The sequence below is a fragment of the Eubalaena glacialis genome, chromosome 5, assembly GCF_028564815.1.
Source record: "Eubalaena glacialis isolate mEubGla1 chromosome 5, mEubGla1.1.hap2.+ XY, whole genome shotgun sequence".
NCBI classification, from domain to species: Eukaryota; Metazoa; Chordata; class Mammalia; order Artiodactyla; family Balaenidae; genus Eubalaena; species Eubalaena glacialis.
Window position 1 is genome coordinate 31,169,659 of NC_083720.1, and position 19,773 is coordinate 31,189,431.

The 19,773-nt window shown below is 36.9% G+C and overlaps 2 protein-coding genes across 2 annotated transcripts in view; both read left to right on the top strand.

Moving 5' to 3' along the window:
• The window catches only part of COL25A1 (collagen type XXV alpha 1 chain), a 461,378-nt gene that overhangs the window by 155,990 nt on the left and 285,615 nt on the right, over positions 1-19,773 (top strand). The window lies entirely within an intron of this gene.
• On the top strand, positions 10,847-11,542 carry LOC133092466 (protein PALS2-like). Its single transcript, XM_061191787.1, has one exon. The coding sequence runs from the start codon at positions 10,847-10,849 to the stop codon at positions 11,540-11,542; it is 696 nt and encodes a 231-aa protein (XP_061047770.1).

Genomic DNA, 19,773 nt, shown 5'->3' on the forward strand with positions numbered 1-19,773 from the left:
TGTTTTTCCCACTTTCACTCTAGATGCAGTTTTCCTATCTTACATAACTGTTGATTCTATTAATGATAATTATTTTTGAAATATACTGTTAAAATAAATTAGATAGCTGCAAGAAACTTTTCACCACATCTCTAGATTTCTCCGTTTTTTTACCCCCTAGACTGAAATAGAACTGCTTGCTATGTAACATCCCTGGGGTTTATCCAAAGTATAAATTCCCATTTTCTTGACAGTTTAGAAATTATGATCACAGTTTTTACTCATCTCATAAGTACCCTTAGGAGGAATTACTTGATTAACTAGACAGGAGAGAACTGCCAAAGACCTTAGAAACTTAAGAAGCCTAATAGATTCTCATTTTAAGAATTGCAATGGGGCTAGGCAACTTTTAGAAAAATCACAGAAAAATAGATCAGAATGTGATCATCATAGTATTGCAATGGCCTCTGTATGGCTTTACTTTCTTTATCTCAAAGTAATAGTAACCAATTTTTTGGAAGTAGCTTAGATAAATTAGAGACCGTGTGTGTGTGTGTGTGTGTGTGTTTACGTTACATGTTCATTAGACATTCATATAAAATTATTTCCAGGAAACAATCAATCCAGAAACTTTCATTAAGTGTGAAAACCAGAAATGGCCTCTTGATCACTTATATGTTTCTACATTATCATGCATCTAATCCCGTAGAGCAGCCAGCTATTATATGCTTCACGTCATTTTTCATAAATATATATATTATAACCATTTTAAAAAATCCTAATTATTTAAGAAGGAAGCTGCAAGTAAAATGAAATATATGTAGCGCTGAGCCAGGTATTTCACAATGATCTCAATTCAATGTCCATATTGATGTCTGCTTTTCTGTGTTTTGTAGACTCATTTATATTTAGCAACTCCCAACCTCGGTGACATAACATATATTATCCTTATGGCTTACAGTCAGAACTGTGTATGTTGCCAATGTCATAATTTTTAGATTGTAAGTTCCCATGGGCAGAGATTAAATTTTATTAATGTTATTTAAAATCACTCAGTGCATAGCACTGCCATGCACTTCAGTAGGCTCAATTAATATTAATTGATGAACATCTAAGAATAGTGTAGTTTTCCATATATTTACTTAATTGCTGAAATTTAATATATATTAAATTATTCAATAATTTTCAACTTTTCTTTCTTTTTTTTTTAAATTAATGAATTAATTAATTTATTTTTGACTGTATTGGGCCTTTGTTGCTGCGTGCGGACTTTCTCTTGTTATGGTGAGCGGGGGCTACTCTTCGTTGCAGTGTGTGGGCTTCTCACTGCGGTAGCTTCTCTTGTTGCAGAGCACGGGCTCTAGGCACATGGACTTCAGTAGTTGTGGCACGCGGGCTCAGTAGTTGTGGCTCACGGGCTCTAGAGCGCAGGCTCAGTAGTTGTGGCGCACGGGCTTAGTTGCTCCGTGACATGTGGGATCTTCCCGGACCAGGGCTCGAACCCGTGTCCCCTGCACTGGCAGGCATATTCTTAACCACTGCGCCACCAGGAAAGTTCCTCAACTTTTCTTTAATGATGGCAAGTGATCCAGTAGGAAATCATTTCTGCAATGACTCTTGACCATTGACAGTTAATGGATTCATTGCCAAAGTGATTAGATTCCACGTTTATAGGATGCTTTCTGTACACAAGCACTCTGCTGGAAAGTATGGCTGCAAAAATAAATAGGCAGCTCACAATTTTGGAGTGTATGTGGAAGTTGAGATTAAAGGTATTTCAGAGAGGCAGATACGATGATATAATGTGCTGTGATAAGAAACTGTTGTGGAGGAGTAATCTGATTTGTTTTGTGTGTTTTTGGAGAAAGATTTCAAAGAGGAGGTGAAGTGAAGATGTATGAAAATGTGCAAGATAGAGAAGGGGGAGAATAAAAGTGGGTGGGCCAAGAGACTGAGAAGCATAAACTAAGACATGGAGGGGTGAATCTTGTGAAATGGTCAAGATGGGTGCAGGTCCACCCTAAAATGTGGGTGGAGGAGGGGCAGCAGAGGAAACTGGTCAGAGTGTGAAAAGTCATTGAATACCATGCTACAGGGGGATGATGGGGAGCCACCAGAGCTTGGAAAGCAAGGGAATGACAAGATCAAAACTGTGGAGGAGAAATAATTATTGCAACAGTATGGAGGATGCATTGGAACTGAGTAAGACTGATGCAGGGAGATAGATGATGAGCTCCTGGGAAGAGCAGGGACCAGTGTGAATGGAGACCAAGTGACAGACTCAGGACACATTTTATTAGTGGTGACAGATGAATAGGCATCCATGAGACTTTCATTTTTTCTGATTTGGGCACCTGGCAAGATGGTAGAATGGATATTTGCTTTGAATAAATTATTTTTGAAGTTCTTTTATTAAGGTAAGAATAATCTATTCTTTTCACATGTTAAGTAATACTTGAAATTAATTGCAAAATATGTATAAGTAAAATCAACCTCTGCTAGAATTTTAAAATATTGTTATTAAATCTTATTTCTGTAAGTTTAATTCTTTATCTGGAGAATCATGTGGCTTGGGTTAAGAATTAAATGATCATTAATCAATTAATCATTAAGATTTGCTAAAGTTCTAAATTCTGTGACTATAAATTTCTGTTGATCTAGTTTATTTGAACTGAAACATTCCCAGAGTAGTGCAATAATAGTAAGACACTGGTATGAAATTCAAGTTCTTTATATTTCCTGATACCTTATCTCTATAATATTTATTTTCACTTTACACTCCCCAGACCCTTTTAAAACAGCCTAGGAAGTAAGGAAGCTTGTCCTAACAACCAGTTTAAAAAAGGATTAATCTCTCCTGACCTCTGTTAAAGAAAAAATTATTCATGATATTGTTAAAGAACAGTAAGGCAGACTTTGTTCAGGGGACTCTTGAGATAGGTATAAGGACCACACAATGGAGTTTTGCAGTGGGGGAGAGAGATTGGAGTCAACTCCAAATACAACAAGGAAAAGTGGGGACTTGTAGCCAAGGAGTAGGCTGGGGGTCAGCAGATGGAACTTACTAAGAGGAAACCTCAGGCTTAAGAGGAGTTCTGGCTAAACTGAACTAACAGGATTCTTGCTGAAGGTGGGCTTGAGTGATCACACATCACCTGGTGGATCAGATATTGAATGTGATCAGATACAGAGGATGGGGGTTTCTGGCTAAACCAACTTAGCAAGATTCTCACTAAAATTGGACAATGCAGAGAAGAACATGGGAGCCCAAAAGTCGAGGGCTAGTTGAAAAAGAGGTCAGAAGAGCTTGACTTACGTTTGGTCATGAAGAGAATCTTTGTCAACTCTTAGCCCAGAGATCTGTCACCTCTTAGCTCAGTAGGTCCGCTATCTACTACGATAAAAATAACTTCTCTCAACCTGGGTAATCTTTCAAGTGGTCCATTAATAGAGGCAACACATTCTCATTTTTAAGACTGACTTTTAAATATACAAATGGAAATACTACTGTATTTTCAATGGATTATCAGTACAGATCCAAAATAGGATGAATTGGGGGGAGGGGGGGAAATCCCTGATTACAAATACTTTCTGCAAGAAAACATTTGACAAGCAGTTTCTCCCTAACCAGCTTTCCTGGCCCAGGGTTCAGAGGAGTGAGCAATTCCCTTGGGGTCATTTACAGGCTCACAGTAAGCAAAGTGAAGCCTCTTTTTCTAGTGCTAGTGGGTCTTTGATGGGGAAGCCCTGAGCCTCAAGTCAGGTCTCCTTAGGTTGAAAAATAGGACTGGATTTCACTGATTTAGTGTTAATCTGTGAGTATGTTTGCAATTTAAAAGTCTGCATCTAAATTCTGTTAATCATTGGGCATTTAAAATTGAATAACAAGAAGAGATGTTGACTCGGATTACTATTAGGAAAATGCAGGCAAGAAATGCAAATGTTGCCAAGGATCTCTAAGTTATTTTACCGCTTCTCTTGCCATGGCCTACACTAATAAGAGAATACTGTGATCCTGTCTAGGGCCACACAGTTTAGGGTTTAACACAGTTTTCATGGTCCTCATTCTAATCTGTGTCAGGCCCCTGTGAAGCTCTTTGTTTCCGGTATATACACAGGTTTGGTCTGAAGACATTAACAGATTCCAGGGACACTTTGGCTCAAGCTTCTTAAGCCCAGTAGTTACACAAGTATAAAATTTGGAGGTCATTAATTGAAATGAAATAATGGGAAATGAGAAAAGGAAACTCCATATTCTGCAAGAGTGGAAACCCACTTCTCTGTGTTGAAGGGAAATTGCTGCAGGGGGACATGGACTGCATCAGGGCTGCCTCTTGACAGCTTCACCTTGGAGAGACACAAATTAAATCCTTTCAGTTGCTGTTTTGAAGCTAAAAGTGTTTGACCAGTTCAGCCCGTGAATGGTGTTTAAGGAATAAAGAGAAAAGAGCAGGAAGTTCTAATTGGCAAATTACTCCTTGTTATTTAGTTTGGCTTCCAAGTTGGAAATTCCAATAATGAGGAGCTTTGTGGGACTTGCCCTTGAGCAGAACCAGGGGGCTTTTTGTTCAATTACTATTTAATGTGAAGATACTCAGAAACATATTGTAGCATTTAAGCCATCACTTTCTATTAAACAAATATTGTCATATAATGATTTTTAAATCTCTCTCCATGGATGCTTTTATGAATCTGAACCATCTATGTGAAGTGTAAATTGCAAATAAGACATAAATGGATTTTTCTTGTTATGTGGTATTTATAGAGGTGTTATTACTTATCTCAAAATGTTAGAAAATATATGTTTACTTAACAGTTGTCTTAACTTCTTCATCATGGTTATTCTAATCCTGATTAGAAAAAAAAACTCAAAAGATTTTTTTAAAGTCATTCTAAACTGACTTTACAGCAAGGTGAACATAAAAATTTCTGAATATTAGTGAATAATTTATTTTGATTGTTTACTTAATAAGTTACAGAAGATTTTTTGACATTAATTTTGACTTACACAATTAAATTTTTTAAAAAATGGGTTTCAATTTGCAGAATTAGCTTACAGACTAATTAGTATTACTGTAGAATGGAGGGCTATTTCATATTTGGAAGTATATCATAGTGGTTTAAAAGAATATTTTTCACTTTCTACCCTGATGGTACCTCTGAACTTCAATATTTGACCTTGTCAAAAGTTATAAAGGAAATGACTGATGATGATTAGAGTTTTACTCAATGAAAGCAATTTTAAGAATAGATGATTATGTGTAATTTTTCAATAAACTTCACAGAATATGGCTACATCATTTATATATATAAATATATATAAATAAAAGCTAAGAGTTTAGTTGAACACTTCTGTTTACTTTTATTGCATAGATAAGGTTGTTGGATTTTAGAAAAGAAAGAGACCTTTCCTTTCTTGATTGTTGGGATTTTCCATATTCACTTCACAGTTTGTTACTTGGGTAAAGGATTTTATGACTTCAATATTGCTTGAAACAACCATACAGTTGAAATGACCACGAATTGATTATCAGTTTCCTTTTTACAATTAAATGTCTCACACAGGAACAATTCATATAATGCTTTTGGAAATGCTAATGGTTCCTGAGGTACTAATCTTGCTTTGTTTCTGAATACTTACAAAATTGTGTCTCCCCGAGTGGGCCATGGACTTATCCTGTGTTGTGAAGTGCTACGCAGAGGTGTCAAGCTGGTAAATGGAATAGTTTTCTGATGAGATGTGAGTCTGAAATTTTTTTCCCAAATGTGTTTGGCTTCACTGATCAAAAAGAATGAAAAATTTTTTTTTCTTTCCAGTATTTTAATTTCTCTAAATTGGAGCTTATATTTGAAAGCTGTGAGAACAATTGAAAATGCTTCCACATGTGGCTCCGTCTTTGAGATTCACGTAGGACAGACTTACCTATTGATTAATGGGTTCAGCTCTTTTAATTTGATGAAAAATTATACTAAGCACTCTACAGATTGTTTTGAGAGCCTATTAAATTTGGAGTAGTGTAACAACTTGCATTTTGGGGGCTGATGCAGAAGAGGAAGGTGTCATGTCACTGAAGTGTACGTATGACTTGCAGAGCAGATCAAATTGTTTCCTGTAATCTGATGGAGTAGAATGTGATTAGCCTTCCCTTTTATAGTCCGTTTAGACTACCCGCTTTTTTGGTAGTTGGGAATGGATTGGAAGGGCATCAGACTTTAGGTGGGGAAATGATTAGGAGGGTATTGCCAGTGAGCTAGGTTGGAGATGATAGAGGCCTAAATTAAGGCAGTGAGCCAGTGGACCTGAAGAGGAAGGGGGAGGTTCTATAGTTTTTAAGAAATTAATCAGGTTGACTGCTGACATTAATTTGAGTAGTGAGGTGGAAGTTTTATATAGAATACTGAACTTCAGAACTAGAATTTTGTAGCAGAAATTGTTACTTGTTTAAATGTTTATTTTTGTGGATGGTTCTAGGTTATCCTTTCAGCCTTATTGTGACAGCTTACAGAATGTCTAAAATTGCAAATAGGGACATGTTTATTGTTCGTTCCTGCTTAAAACCCTTTAACATATTCTCATTCCATTAGGTTAATGCTCAACCCAATTTTTTTCACGGTATATTAGCTATCTACTGCTGTGTTAGCAAGTTACTCCAAAACTTAGTGGCTAGAAGGAACACACATTTATTATCTCACAGTTTCTCTGGGTCAGGTGTCAAGGAGTGGGTAGTACTGACTTCATGATCTCTCACAAAGCTGCAGTCAAGGTGTCAGCTAGGCCTGCAGTCATCTCAAGGCGCAACTTGGGGAGAATTGGGTTCCAGACTCACTCATGTGAACCTCAAAGGACATGCGGGCCTCTCCAAAGGACTGCCTCATGACATGGCACTTGGCTTCCCCCAGAGTGAGAGATGGATGAGTGATCCAGAAGGAGAGGCAACACCTAAAACAGAAGCCAGTCTTTTTATAACCTAGTCTTGGAAGTGACAGACCATCACTTTTGCTGTTCAGGCATATATCATTGTATTGTGCGTCAAGATATTTTGTTTTTCACAAACTGAAGGTTTGTGGCAACCCTGCATCAAGCAAGTCTATCGGCACCATTTTTCCAACAGCATTTGCTTACTTTGTGTCTCTGTGTCACATTTTGGTAATTCTTGCAATATTTCAAACCCTCCACCAGCAAAAAGATTACAACTCCATGAAGGCCCAGGTGATGGTTAGTGTTTTTTTAGAAATAAAGAATTTTTAAATTAAGTTATATACATTGTTTTTTTGACGTAATGCTATTGCACACTTAATACACTACAGTATAGTGTAAACATAACTTTTACGTATGCTGAGAAACCAAAATTTTGTGTGATTTGCTTTATTGTGTATTTGCTTTATTGAGGTGGTCTGGAACCGAACATGCAGTATCTTTGAGCTATGCCTGTATACTCTTCATTAGGAGTGAGGCAATAATCCAGCCCACACTCCAGAACTAAAGGTTACACAAGCCGGGGATCTTTCTGGCTTTCTCAGAGGCGGCCTACAACACGTGGCTTACATCATCTGGACCCTAACTGCCCAGCTCTCCAGTTTCATGCCTTGCCAGGTTTCCATTCACATGAGACTCCAGCCAAATCAAACTTCCTTCAGCTCCTGAAATGCTCCATGCTCTCTCTTGCCTGCAGACTTTCTCCTCTTCACTTGGCTAACTCACATGTGTCCTGTAGATTCCAGCTCAAGTACACTTCCTCAGGAAACATTTCCTGACTATTTATTCTCAGTCCCCCAAATTAAACTAAAAATTCTTGCTCCTTCTTCAATTTTAGCATGTGTCAGACTTTAAGATTATTGCTTTATAAATTTTATCGCCTTTTATGCGAACTGTAAGCTATATCCCTAACACTAGGACTTCTGCCTGGCACAATACTAGATACTTATTAATATTTGTTGAGTGAATAGCTGAATGAATACCAAGATGCATAATATATGGTCAATGTAATCAACAAGCTTATGGTGCCATATATATGGATCTCTCAGAGAGCCACTATGTGTAACTTCCTCTGAATATACTTTATTGAGGAACGTCTCAAGTTTTGTTGCTTAAAAAAAAAGCCAATTTCTATTTTATATAACTTTATTCTATTTTCTCCTCTCATTTTTATAACCTAGTATGTAGACCTATGCTGCAGATTAAATTTGGAGTTTAGAGGATAAGATTAAGGGGAAAAAAAGCTTCATTTAATCAAAACTTCAACTGTTTGGCAGAAACCAGTCCTTGTTTTGATTTAAACTGTCCTCACTTGTTTTCAAAGTTGATAGCCAGGTTATGCCAAGAATCAAGAAGAATTTATTTGGAGTATACTTGCTTTCAATCTAGGTGGAGTCTTCTTAAGTGGTTTTAGAATTTTTGCATTGAAAAAGTGGACATAATAGTTTGTATTTCCTGGCTTCACAATTGGGGAAACTTTATGTGATTATGCATTTCTTTTCTAATTAAAAAAATGAGGTGTCTGTGAACTTAGTATGATTTTAGGCAGCCTCTCTGCTAATGGGTGGGGTTGTGTTCCTGTCTTGCTAGTTGTTTGGCATGGGATGTCCAGCACTGGAGCTTGCTGGTCATTGAGTGGAGCTGGGTTGTAGTGTTGAGATGGAGATCTCTGGGATAGCTCTTGCTGACTGATATTACATGGAGCCAGGAGGTCTCTGGTGGTCCCATATCCTGAACTCAGCTCTCCCACCTCAGAGGCTCAGGTCTGACACCTGGCTGCAGCACCAAGACCCTGTCAGCCACACGGCTCTGATGATTTTGACAGCCTCAGAACTTCAATGCTTAATTCTTCTTTAAAAAATGACATTGCCTGGAGGATGGGCAAGTCAGAAAGGAATAAGGTTTCTGGCCCTTGAATGGTGGCCGACTGGGGATTGGGGCTCCACAGCTCTGACTCAGTGGTTGGCGTAGCCACCCCGGGAGCTTTGGGGCATTGGTTCTGGAAGGAGAGAGATTTGCGGCCCGCAAATGCACAATTCACTGCGGGAACTATGAACCTGCAGCCTGCGAAAAGGAGACCCCAAACACAGTAAGTAAAGCAAAATGAGAAGACAGAGAAATACGCAGCAGATGAAGGAGCAAAGTAAAAACCCACCAGACCAAACAAATGAAGAGGAAATAGGCAGTCTACCTGAAAAAGAATTCAGAGTAATGATAGTAAAGATGATCCAAAATCTTGGAAATGGAATGGAGAAAATATAAGAAATGTTTAACAAAGACCTAGAAGAACAAAACAGCAAACAAACAATGATGAATGACACAATAAATGAAATTAAAAATTCTCTAGAAGGAATCAATAACAGAATAACTGAGGCAGAAGAATGGATAAGTGACCTGGAAGATAAAATAGTGGAAATAACTACTACAGAGCAGAATAAAGAGAAAAGAATGAAAAGAATTGAGGACAGTCTCAGAGACCTCTGGGACAACATTAAATGCACTAATATTTGAATTATAGTGGTCCCAGAAAAGAAGGGACAAAGAAAGGGATTGAGAAAATATTTGAAGAGATTATAGTTGAAAACTTCCCTAATATGGGAAAGGAAATAGTCAATCAAGTCCAGGAAGCACAGAGAGTCCCATACAGGATAAATGAAAGGAGAAACATGCCAAGACACATATTAATCAAACTATGGAAAATTAAATACAAAGAAAAAATATTAAAAGCAGCAAGGGAAAAGCAACAAATAATATACAAGGGAATCCCCATAAGGTTAACAGCTGATCTTTCAGCAGAAACTCTGCAAGCCAGAAGGGAGTGGCAAGAAATATTTAAAGTGATGAAAGGGAAAAACCTACAACCAAGATTACTCTACCCAGCCAAGGATCTCATTCAGATTTGACAGAGAAATTAAAACCTTTACAGACAAGCAAAAGCTAAGAGAATTCAGCACCACCAAACCAGCTTTGCAACAAATGCTAAAGGAACTTCTCTAGGCAGGAAACACAAGAGAAGGAAAAGACCTGCAAAAACAAACCCAAAACAATTAAGAAAATTGAATAGGAACATAGCCATAATTACCTTAAATGTAAATGGATTAAATGCTCCAACCAAAAGACAAAGACTGGCTGAATGGATACAAAAACAAGACCCATGTATATGCTGTCACTTCAGACCTAGGGGCACATACAAACTGAAAGTGAGGGGATGGAAAAAGATATTCCATGCAAATGGAAGTCAAAAGAAAGCTGGAGTAGCAATTCTCATATCAGACAAAATAGACTTTAAAATAAAGACTATTACAAGAGACAGAGAAGGACACTACATAATGATCAAGGGATCAATCCAAGAAGAAGATATAACAATTGTAAATATTTATGGACCAACATAGGAGCACCTCAATACACAAGGCAAATGCTAACAGCCATAAAAGGAGAAATCGACAGTAACACAATCATAGTAGGGGACTTTAACACCCCACTTTCACCAATGGACAGATCATCCAAAATGAAAATAAATAAGGAAACACAACTTTAAATGACACAAGCAAATATATACCAATTACTGCAAGCAAATATATGCCAATAAAATGGACAACCTGGAAGAAATTGACAAATTCTTAGAAAAGCACAACCTTCTGAGACTGAACCAGGAAGAAATAGAAAATATAAACAGACCAATCGCAAACATTGAACTTGAAACTGTGATTAAAAATCTTCCAACAAACAAAAGCCCAGGACCAGATGGCTTCACAGGTGAATTCTATCAAACATTTAGAGAAGAGCTAACGCCTATCTTTCTTAAACTCTTCCAAACTATAGCAGAGGGAGGAACACTCCCAAACTCATTCTATGAGGCCACCATCACCCTGATACCAAAACCAAATAAAGATGCCACAAACCAGAAATGCAGAATTTAATCGTCATGAAATCCAGATATATGAGGAGGTAGCCAAAATGCCTCCCTTCCAGAGAAAGACATTAGTATTGATAGGAGCTCAAGGTGTGGGACGAAGAAGCTTGAAAAACAGGTTCATAGTGTTAAATCCCACTAGATTTGGAACCACAGTGCCATTTACTTCACGGAAACCAAGGGAAGATGAAAAAGATGGCCAGGCATATAAATTTGTGTCACGATCTGAGATGGAAGCAGATATTAAAGCTGGAAAATATTTGGAACATGGGGAATATGAAGGAAATCTCTACGGAACCAAGATTGACTCTATTCTTGAAGTTGTCCAAACTGGACGAACTTGCATTTTGGACGTCAACCCACAAGCCCTGAAAGTGCTGAGGACATCCGAGTTCATGCCCTATGTTGTGTTTATTGCTGCTCTCGAACTAGAGACGTTACGTGCCATGCACAAGGCTGTAGTGGATGCTGGTATCACTACCAAGCTTCTGACGGACTCTGACTTGAAGAAAACAGTGGATGAAAGTGCACGGATTCAAAGAGCATACAACCACTATTTTGATCTGATCATTGTAAATGACAATCTAGACAAAGCCTTTGAGAAACTACAAACTGCCATAGAGAAACTGAGAATGGAGCCACAGTGGGTCCCAATCAGCTGGGTTTACTGGTGATTCAATAAGGTTCACAATTAAAATAAAACTTTCAAAAAGTGACTGCAACAAATAAACCTTCTACTGAGAAAATACAAAAAAAAAGAAAACTACAGGCCAATATTGTTGATGAACATAGATGCAAAATTCCTCAACAAAATACTAGCAAACAGAATCCAACAGCACATTAAAAGGATCATACACCATGATCAAGTGGGGTTTATCCCAGGAATGCAAGGAGTCTTCAATATATGCAATTCAATCAATGTGATACACCATATTAACAAATTGAAGGAAAAAAACCGTATGATAATCTCAATAGATGCAGAAAAAGCTTTCGACAAAATTCAACACCCATTTATGATAAAAACCCTCCAGAATGTAGGCATGGAGGGAACTTACCTCAACATAATAAAGGCCATATATGACAAACCCACAGCCAACATCGTTTTCAATGGTGAAGGACTGAAACCATTTCCACTAAAATCAGGAACAAGACAAGGTTGCCCACTCTCACTACTATTATTCAACATAGTTTTGGAAGTTTTAGCCACAGCAATCAGAGAAGAAAAAAAAATAAGAGGAATCCAAACTGGAAAAGAAAAAGTAAAACTGTCACTGTTTGCAGATGACATGATACTATACATAGAGAATCCTAAAGATGCTACCAGAAAACTACTAGAGCTAATCAATGATTTGGTAAAGTAGCAGGATACAAAATTAATGCACAGAAATCTCTTGCATTCCTATATACTAATGATGAAAAAACTGAAAGAGAAATTAAGGAAACACTCCCATTTACCATTGCAACAAAAAGAATAAAATACCTAGGAATAAACCTACCTAAGGAGACAAAAGACCTGTATGCAGAAAACTATAAGACACTGATGAAAGAAATTAAAGATGATACAAACAGATGGAGAGATATACCATGCTCTTGGATTGGAAGAATCAACATTGTGAAAATGACTATACTACCCAAAGCAATCTACAGATTCAATGCGATCCCTATCAAACTATCACTGGCATTTTTCACAGAACTAGAACAAAAAATTTTACAATTTGTATGGACACACAAAGAACCCCAAATAGCCAAAGCAATCTTGAGAAAGAAAAACGGAACTGGAGGAATCAGGCTCCCTGACTTCAGACTATACTACAAAGCTACAGTAATCAAGACAGTTTGGTACTGGCACAAAAACAGAAATATAGATCAATGGAACAGGATAGAAAGCCCAGAGATAAACCATCACACATATGGTCACCTTATCTTTGATAAAGAAAGCAAGAATATACAATGGAGAAAAGACAGCCTCTTCAATAAGTGGTGCTGGGAAAACTGGACAGCTACATGTAAAAGAATGAAATTAGAACACTCCCTAACACCATACACAAAAATAAACTCCAAATGGATTAAAGACCTAAATGTAAGGCCAGACACTATAAAACTCTTAAAGGAAAAGACAGGCAGAACACTCTATGACATAAATCACAGCAAGATCCTTTTTTGACCCACCTCCTAGAGAAATGGAAATAGAAGCAAAAATAAACAAATGGGACCTAATGAAATTTAAAAGCTTTTGCACAGCAAAGGAGACCATAAACAAGACAAAAAGATAACCCTCAGAATGGGAAAAAATATTTGCAAACAAAGCAACTGTCAAAGGATTAATCTCGAAAATATACATGCAGCTCATGCAGCTCAATATCAATCCAAAAATGGGCAGAAGACCTAAACAGACATTTCTCCAAAGAAGATATACAGATTGCCAACAAACGCATGAAAGCATGCTCAACATCACTAATCATTAGAGAAATGTAAATGAAAACTACAATGAGGTATCACCTCACACCGGTCAGAATGGCCATCATTAAAAAAATCTACAATCAGTGCTGGAGAGGGTGTGGAGAAAAGGGAACCCTCTTGCACTGGTGGTGGGAATGTAAATTGATACAGCCACTATGGAGAACAGTATGGAGGTTCCTTAAAAAACTGAAAGTAGAACTACCATATGACCCAGCAATCCCACTACTGGGCACATACCCTGAGAAAACCATAATTCAAAAAGAGTCATGTACCACAATGCTCACTGCAGCTCTATTTATAATAGCCAGGACATGGAAGCAACCTAAGTGTCCATCGACAGAAGATGTGGCACATATATACAATGGAATATTACTTAACCATAAAGAGAAACGAAATTGAGTTATTTGTAGTGAGGTGGATGGACCTAGAGTTTGTCATACAGAGTGAAGTAAGTCAGAAAGAGAAAAACAAATACTGTATGCTAACACATATATATGGAATCTTAAAAAAAAAAAAGTGTTCTGAAGAGCCTAGGGCCAGGACAGGAGTAAAGACGCAGATGTAGACAATGGACTTGAGAACACGGGGTGGGGGAAGTTTAACCTGGGACGAAGTGAGAGAGTGACATTGACATATATACACTACGAAATTTAAAATAGGTAGCTAGTGGGAAGCAGCCGCCTAGCACAGGGAGATCAGCTTCGTGCTTTGTGACCATCTAGAGGGGTGGGATAGGGAGGGTGGGAGGGAGACGCAAGAGGGAGAGGATATGGGGATATATGTATATGTATAGCTGATTCACTTTGTTATACAGCAGAAACTAACACAACATTGTAAAGCAATTATACTCCAATAAAGATGTTAAAAAAATAAAAACAAAGAAAAAAAATGGGAACAAATTCTTTTTAGTGAGTAAACACTATAATGAAGCAGTGCAGCAAGAAAGAATTAATGTATTTTAACTTCTTCAAAGAGTAGGCTCTTTGTGCCTTAGTCATTTCCTCAATTCCTACTCACTCCTCAGTCCCATATAACCTGTCTCCTACCTCTAAGTCTCCATGGAATTTCTTCTGGCAAAGCTCAGGATATCAGCTTACTGCCCAAAGCAGGGGACTCCAGATGCTTATCTAGTTGAACTATTCTACTACATTGCACTCTTGATCACCACCTTTTTTTGAAACTCTTCTTACTTGGTGGTTTCAGAAGAGCCCCTCCAGGTGGCAGTGGTGGTCCTCTTCCTCCTTCTTTTTTTCCTTTTTCTTCTTCACTTTTTTTTTTTCCTTGCAATTTCTTGTTAGCTGTCTTCTGGAGCTCCTCATTGCCCACTCCCTAAGGAGGACTCTACAGGTTCTCTTGGGTCTATTTTGACCCTCCATTTCTTCTTGGTCTACAAGAAATTCCTTTACTTGTATTTTAGCTGTCATTTATATCCTGATGACTTCAAGTCTCCAGCTGAGATTTCTTCCCCAGTTCTCAGACTATTATTTCCAACCTCTGTTGACCTTTCTACCCAAATGTTCTGCAAGCACTTAAGACTCTAAACTTGCTTCTTCTTTGCACCCTTTTGCTTATCTCAGTTGATGGCTCTATCATATGCATCCAGTTCACACAGTGATTCTAGACTTTATAGTCCACTCTTCCATGAACTTATTTAATTACTAAGTCCCGGTGATTTTACCTTCTAAATGGTTTATGGTTTTCAACCTTTTTCTCCTCCAAACACCTGAGAGCTATGACACACTTATAGATGTCATTAATAATAGGTCACGATGTCAGTGATTCTCATTGGAAATAGGGGTGCACTCCTTAGGGAAAATCCTTAGGGGGAGTGGAGGGGCCATGGGTAGTTTGAAACAAGCCTCTACATGGTTCTAATAGACTCCAGAGATTGAGAATTGCTGTGCTAAGCATTGTGGGAATGAGATGCTCTCTTGCTAGAAGATGCTACTGTTTTAGTTGAAGCCCTTATCAGCTCTACTTGATGACTGGAATATCGTTTCACCTTCAGTCTAATCTATCTTTTACCTAGCTGCCAGAGTAATTATCTAATATAAAAACCTATTATCTTCACTTAAGACTTTTAAAGGTTCGCCATTACCCGTAAGAAAAAGTTCAAAAACAAGTTCTACAATCTGGCCTCTGTCTTCCTTTCCAGCTCTCTGCCTTTCATCTAATCCACAGCCCCATGGAACTTGTTCTTTCTGAGCATCCCCTTCTTTTTCTCATCTTCCTGCTTCCCTCTGTCTGAGGTATTCTCTTTCTTTTTTATTTAGTTGACAGTTGTTCATCATTTAATACTCATTTCTTTCAAGAAACATTTCCTGACCCACATCCCTCTCCCCACAGTCCTCACAAGATCAATGTGTTCTGTGTGTTCAAAGTGTGCACATAGAATTTCATGAAAATTGAAATCATTGCACATGCATGTGTTTACTATTATTATCTGTTTTTATTTTTTTTCCATTGACTGAGAGTTTTTTCGAGGTTGAGGACCATGTCTTATTCATCTTTATCTCTAGTGTCTATATGGTAAATATTTCTGTATGTTCATAAATGTTTGTTGAAGGAAAAGGTGAATTAATAGATTTAAGCAGTTTATCCATTCTTTCACTTAAAACTTTTTATTGCATACCTACTGTGTGCCAATTATCACTTTGTACACAGATTGCTATAGTAATAATTTTTTAAAAAGGTAAAAAATTCCTGTTCCCATAGGTCTTATATTATTTTGTGAATACGGGTTGATATAATAACCATTGATAGTTACATGAACATTTTGATAAGAAGAGACTTTTTTGATAAACATTAAACAAGTTAGACTCTTTCTCGGTGAATAATTGAATCTCTGCTAAGTATTTTCTTAATTTGTTCTTAGGGTATTTCTTCCTCCAACATTTCCTCATGGGCAAACATTTATTAGGTAGAGTTGTGAAAAAAAAACCCTGTAAGTCATAATAGTAAATACTAAAAAGTATTGGACAATAGTAAAAAGTAATATTAAAATAGGATCTAGTGTTTCAGTTAAATTTTAACTTCTGTTACTTGGGTCACAGGAGCAAACCTTTCTTTTATGTCATATAATTACAGAATGTGTTATTTCTCCAACACCTGCACAAATTAAAATTGTAAAGTTAGTTTCCTTACAGATATTTCATACTAAATATCATGTCAATAAAGAGAGGAATTATATCTTATCTTTGAAACTGGGAGTGTAGAATAGACCTGTTGATAGGTCCATGGCTCTAGTCTAATGGTAGTAGATGCTTTACTAATTAATATTATAAATGGGCTCTTTATTAAAAGTTGTCATTCTAAACCACAGTGAATATAGTCATTTTCAGGGGGAAAAAGTCAGGTTTACAAATGAAGTATTTAATTAGGAAAAATGTAAATGAACATGCAACACTAATGCTCATATTTTTGTGGCATGGTATATCACCATGAATTAATCCTCACAGCTCTAAATACTACTATGCAGTATTTTCAGCTGAAAAAGTGAAAACAGAATGTATTTCCACAAAGTAATGGCAGACCCTGGAAGGTTTAAAGAATTATGTTATTAGAAGAGGATTTGAATGTTATTGTTTCCAATCTTATGTCTCCTAAAACTGAAAAAAAAAACCCAAAACTGTACCATTGATACCTTATTTTCAGAGAATAATGCATAACCCCAAAAAACACACTCCAATATATCAAAACCTTTATTTTGGCTCAATAGGTTTTCCTAATAGCCGAGCAAAATGTCTTCTTTTACTTTAAAAAATAGTTTATAGGGTTAAATTAATGTTGCGATATAATTTACTTAAAATGTGGTTATTGAATGAAATTACTAAACTTTTTGAGATTTTATTTAAATTAAAACTCTTTTACATATTGTCAAGAGTGAAAGTGGGCTGGGAGTTCCCTGGCGGTCCAGTGGTTATGACTCGGCTCTTTCACTGCCAGGGCCCGGGTTCAATCCCTGGTCGGAGGGGGCGGGGGGAAGAATGAAAATGGGTAATAGCAAATCTGAGATAAGACCCTTATTTCATACCTACCCATCATGGCCGATCTGGCAGTATTAGGTCCCAAGAAGTTAGTTCTTCAAAGGGTGTTGCAAGTAGCCTTTTTGAAAACTTTTCTTGAGAATCTGGGAGCAAAATTGCAATAAGAAACTAAAACTATATATAGAGAGAGACTCTAGACTATTTAAAGTCTAATGGCTTTCCCTCCCTGATGTACTGCTGCTCAAATAAGCACCAACCACTGTTCATCTCACTACCACTGTTTATTGATGCATGTGTGAACTAGCCATCCCTCTATCCCCGTTCATTTTTCTTTTCAAATCTAATATTTTTAATCTTAAAACCTCACTGACACTTCTCAGCAACACGAGTCTCCAAATCTAGTTCTGATCAACTTACTTAGCGACCTTGATCTCTTTCAAAGGACAGTGCTCCTCCCTATCTGACTCCATGACAGCTTGATAATAGGGGAAGCTGGAGGCATCACTCTGCCCCTCTGTCTTCCGCTGAATGATGTCATTGGTGAGTGTGCTGACATTGTCCAGCAGTGACACATGCTCCCCATCTGTCACTGCAGCGTGTCTGGTCTTATACTGGCACTATTCACGTGCACTGGCTGAGCTCCTGGTGAAGGTGGGGGTGATGAGGGCTGGCTTCGGTGATGATTTTGCCTTGGTAGGTACTGTCTTGCCTTTTTCTGTGCACCCCACTCTTCATCTCCCAAATACAGATTATATCTGGATCATGATGTGTAAGAGGAAGGATTTTGCTGTCCTGGTTGGCTGTTATCTTTCAACTCCCTGTATCATTCTCACAGACTCCCCTCATCTTTTTTCCTTGTATATTCCCACTGAATATCCATAGAATTTGCGATATTAAAAAACAAAATATATGCCCAGTGAAAGATAATCTGATTAAATCAGGCAGTGAATACAAAAGTATATTTAAAACTTTATTCAGAATAATCTTGCTTTCAATCATCATTCACATTTCAGCCATTTCAGTATCTAGAGCAGTACAATGAAAATACAATGCTATCCATCTGTGCAATTAAAAATTTTCTAATAGCTACACTTTAAAAAGTAAGAAGAAACAGGTGAAATTAATTGTCATAGTATATTTTATTTAACCTAGTGTATCCAAAATATTCTTTCCAACAAACAATCAACAAAAACATTACTGAGATGTTTTTTGTTCTTTTTTTCTAAGTCTTGAAAAATGGCACAGCTATTTCTTTATCCCCTCTTAAGACCGCTTTGTCATATAAGGTTAAATGTGATTGTCTAATCAGATCTTATTGCCAAATAATCTGAAGTAAGTCAAAAGATTGTTAGAAATATGAACTTTCATCACTTCTCAGCCTTCTGGCTAAGATCAAGTGAAATAAGGACTTTTATTTACTACCGTTATGCTGCAATGCACCCCCAGTAGCTACTGTGCCTTGAGATATTAAGTAGTGATAGTATGAAACTGTCATGATTAGCAAGATATTTAAAATTATTTTTATGTTTTTTATATTCTTTTAAAATCTCAACTCTTTGTATATGAATTATAAATTAGTGGTTCACTAATATATAATTTATAAATAAATATAAATACATTATGAATGCAGGTTCAAAATTGAAAGGGGTACATGTTCAAAAATATTTGGTGATTACTGGTATACAGGATAAAGTTCAAATATTTCAATTAGTTTTTAAGGTCCTTCTTCTTTGCCCACATATTAATACCATTGAAACTACCATGCTTTCCCCTATGGTTCCTCTAAATTAAGGCTACCAATGAAAGCCAGATTTTCCTTCTTAACCTATATGCTTGAACCCAACATCTTATTTCTTGTATCTGTGATTTTGCTCAAGCTTATTTTCTTGTTTGCTTCTCTCTTTCATCTTTTCAGCTATAAAAATTCATCTTTCAGGATTCGGCACAATTTCGACTTCCTGGAAATCATACTTAAATGATCACTCCATCCTATATTACTGTCTTTCTGGCCTGAATTCTTATATTTTTTTGCCATTTATTTTGACATCTATCTATAGACTATCTTTTATTATTATTTACCTTTTTTAGTGTATACTCTGTTTTCTCAACTAAATTTTAAGTATTTTAAAGCAGGGACGTTGCATGTCTTTTGTGTGACCTTTTAGGGCCTATTACAGTGTACAGCATGACATAATATTATATAAATAAACACTAGGCTGAAACAGAATTAAGATTTAAATCCTCCTGGTTTTAACTTTAATCATCCTCATCATTATGGCCTATCTTAGTCTCTATGATCTAAAGGGATTTTATTGATAAATGTGTATGTTCTATGGAAATATGGGTTTAATAAATAATTGCTTTGTGAAGCCAAGGAATTTTCTGTTATCTCATCTCAGAACTCCACAATTTTTTATCCTTAAACAACTTTGTCTTTATAAGAGATAAGGATAATTTAG

Coding starts and splice junctions, on each gene's coding strand:
- LOC133092466 (XM_061191787.1), top strand. CDS start 10,847: ATGCCACAAACCAGAAATGCAGAATTTAATCGTCATGAAATCCAGATA.